Source organism: Streptopelia decaocto (assembly GCF_964273445.1).
Source record: "Streptopelia decaocto genome assembly, chromosome: 22".
NCBI classification, from domain to species: Eukaryota; Metazoa; Chordata; class Aves; order Columbiformes; family Columbidae; genus Streptopelia; species Streptopelia decaocto.
Window position 1 is genome coordinate 1,526,122 of NC_138677.1, and position 2,436 is coordinate 1,528,557.

A 2,436-nucleotide genomic window follows, 5' to 3' on the forward strand; every position below is an offset into this window, starting at 1 on the left:
GCCTTCTGAAGTCCAAAGCCTGTTGTTTGGCTTTCCCAGTGGAAGCTACACAGTCTGTCTTTCTACTCACAGCACAGCAACATCAGACTCCATGTTCACTTCAGTCAGTGGCTCTCTGATTGAAGGCCATAATTCTTGCCTGACACAGGACCTGATCAATCTACTGCACATTGGCATTCACTTGTGCATGAGATGGGGCTCTATCCCATCTCAGACACATTCTAGAGTGCATTGGAAGGAGATCCCCTCAGGAATGGCCAGCACATGGTCGAGAGGATTCCTCAGCCGTCCTCCTTACCCACAAAGCAAACCCCTCCTTTTGAACTCTCTGGTGCTGGGGAGAGCAGGCGTTTCCTGGTCTGGAGATGCAGGGAGGGGAGACTGCCAGCCCTGCTGAGACAAATCCAGTGTTGTTACACTGAATTAAACCAAGGATTCAAACTGGACTGAAATCACCCTTGTTGTGAGCTGAAATCAACAGCAGGGAAGTGACAGCCTTGGACGGGCAGGAGAAGGAGGGCTCAGGAGACAGGGGCTGCATTTCTCTTCCCTGGGCAGATCTCTGGCAGGCTGGTGCAAACATCACTCAGCTGCACTCGGGTTCCTTCAGGCCCCGGGAACCTGCTGCTCTGTGGTGCTCATGGACAGAGCAGTAGAGAGTGTCCCTGTAATGAACCGCACATTTTGTTGTGATCATTGACAGACAAGGACATACATACTTAGGCTCATGCACATCAGTGTGCAATTATACACAATTGTCTGTCTGCACAAACTTGGCTGCTTGCAAGTACACCCAGGAAAAGAACACACATAGCAAGACCATGAACTATCACATTAAGAGAAGTTCATGGACTCTGCTGATGACTCCTGGGGCAGTGTTAGGCAGGATGGTGTCAAATTCAAGGAACACAACACTCACAAAAACCATCAGGGTGAGCTGAGAAGTTAAGGAAAGATGAGGACTTGTCACATCCTAATGCATTGGGAGCCCAAGGGCATGCAGTCGATTATGGTTGCAGCTTCTTCCTGAGACTGGTATATCAAAGAACACAGAGTAACCCAGAATGACATCATTTGCCCATGACATCTTAGACCCATCCAGCACCTGAACTGAGTCTTCTGTCTGCACCTCTGCATTCCTGCCTGGCAAATCCAGGGGCCTTTAATCCCAGAGATCAGACAAAGCCTTCACTGGAGAATGAGCATGGCACGAGCCTGGAAATGAAAAGGCAGCAGTGTTGGAAGCTAAAGCACAGCCCATGTGTTTGCATTCAAGATGAGCTTGTCCGAAAATTGTTACCTCTGCCAAGGGTGCCTCTGGTCCTGCGGCAATGAAGGGCGGGTATAAAAGGCAGCCCAAGTCCCTGCTCTCTCATCCACTTCTCTTGCCTCCTTCTGACTGGGAACCAGGTAAGTCTGAAGTTCCATCTGATTCTCTTCCAACTTGACATCTGTCACTGATGGGCATCTCTGCTCATATTGGCTATGTTCTTTCCTCAATTTGCGTCTCCTTATCATGGGATATGGAAGGGGTGAGAAGTTCTTCTTAGAGAGAGGCTGGGAGGCTGCAGAGGGGCGTTTTGGTTTTTCACTAAGAGAGAGCTGCCCTATGCTGTGCGGCTCCTTGTAGGGCAGTGAAGGTTGTGCGCCTCCTGGCATGTCTTCAAGCTCCCCACTCAGTAGTGGCCTTGGCTGCTTTTGGAGAGGGTAACCAGGCTACTTCTTATCTGCTTTTATGCCCTGCCTTCTCCCTGCCCTCTCTCCCAGGTGAACCTCCGCTCTCAAGACATGTCCTGCTATGACCAGTGCCTGCCCTGCCAGCCCTGTGGCCCGACCCCACTGGCCAACAGCTGCAATGAGCCCTGTGTCAGGCAGTGCCAGAACTCCACTGTTGTCATTGAGCCCTCGCCTGTGGTGGTGACCCTGCCTGGCCCCATCCTCAGCTCCTTCCCACAGAACACCGTTGTGGGCTCCTCCACCTCTGCTGCTGTTGGCAGAATCCTCAGCTGTGATGGAGTGCCCATCAACTCTGGCTGCTGTGACCTCTCTGGCATTTCTGGCCGCTACTTTGGCAGAAGGTACCTGCGCTGATAAAGACTCTGGGAAAGGCCCAGGGAGACACCTTGAGGAACTCAAAACATGGTGCTGGGCAAAGGAATGAGATATTGGCTGTGTTTTCAGTAGAGCTGAATGGCTTTACCTTTTTTACCTTTTTCTTTGTTTCCTTTGGTTCCTCTTGGCAACAAGGTTTCCCCAGGTCCAGCCTTGTGGGGATCAGCTGTCTTTTCTCCCTCTATGGGGCAGACAGATGAACATCATGCACAAAGTTCTTCATGACCATGGACTGCAGACCTTGGGATTCCTCTTTGGATTCCTGCACTGCTGTCCTTCACTTGCAGTGACTTTGTTTCCCTCTTTTATGCATTAAAGTTCTGC

General features: G+C 50.9%; 1 protein-coding gene across 1 annotated transcript; it reads left to right on the forward strand.

Annotated features, from left to right (window-relative positions):
- Positions 1–1,788: 1,788 nt before the first annotated feature.
- LOC309449033 (feather keratin Cos1-1/Cos1-3/Cos2-1-like) lies at positions 1,789–2,091 on the forward strand (the record flags this gene model as incomplete). Its single annotated transcript, XM_082070943.1, has 1 exon — positions 1,789–2,091. The coding sequence occupies one exon, from the start codon at positions 1,789–1,791 to the stop codon at positions 2,089–2,091; it is 303 nt and encodes a 100-aa protein (XP_081927069.1).
- Between the last annotated feature and the right edge of the window lie 345 nt (positions 2,092–2,436).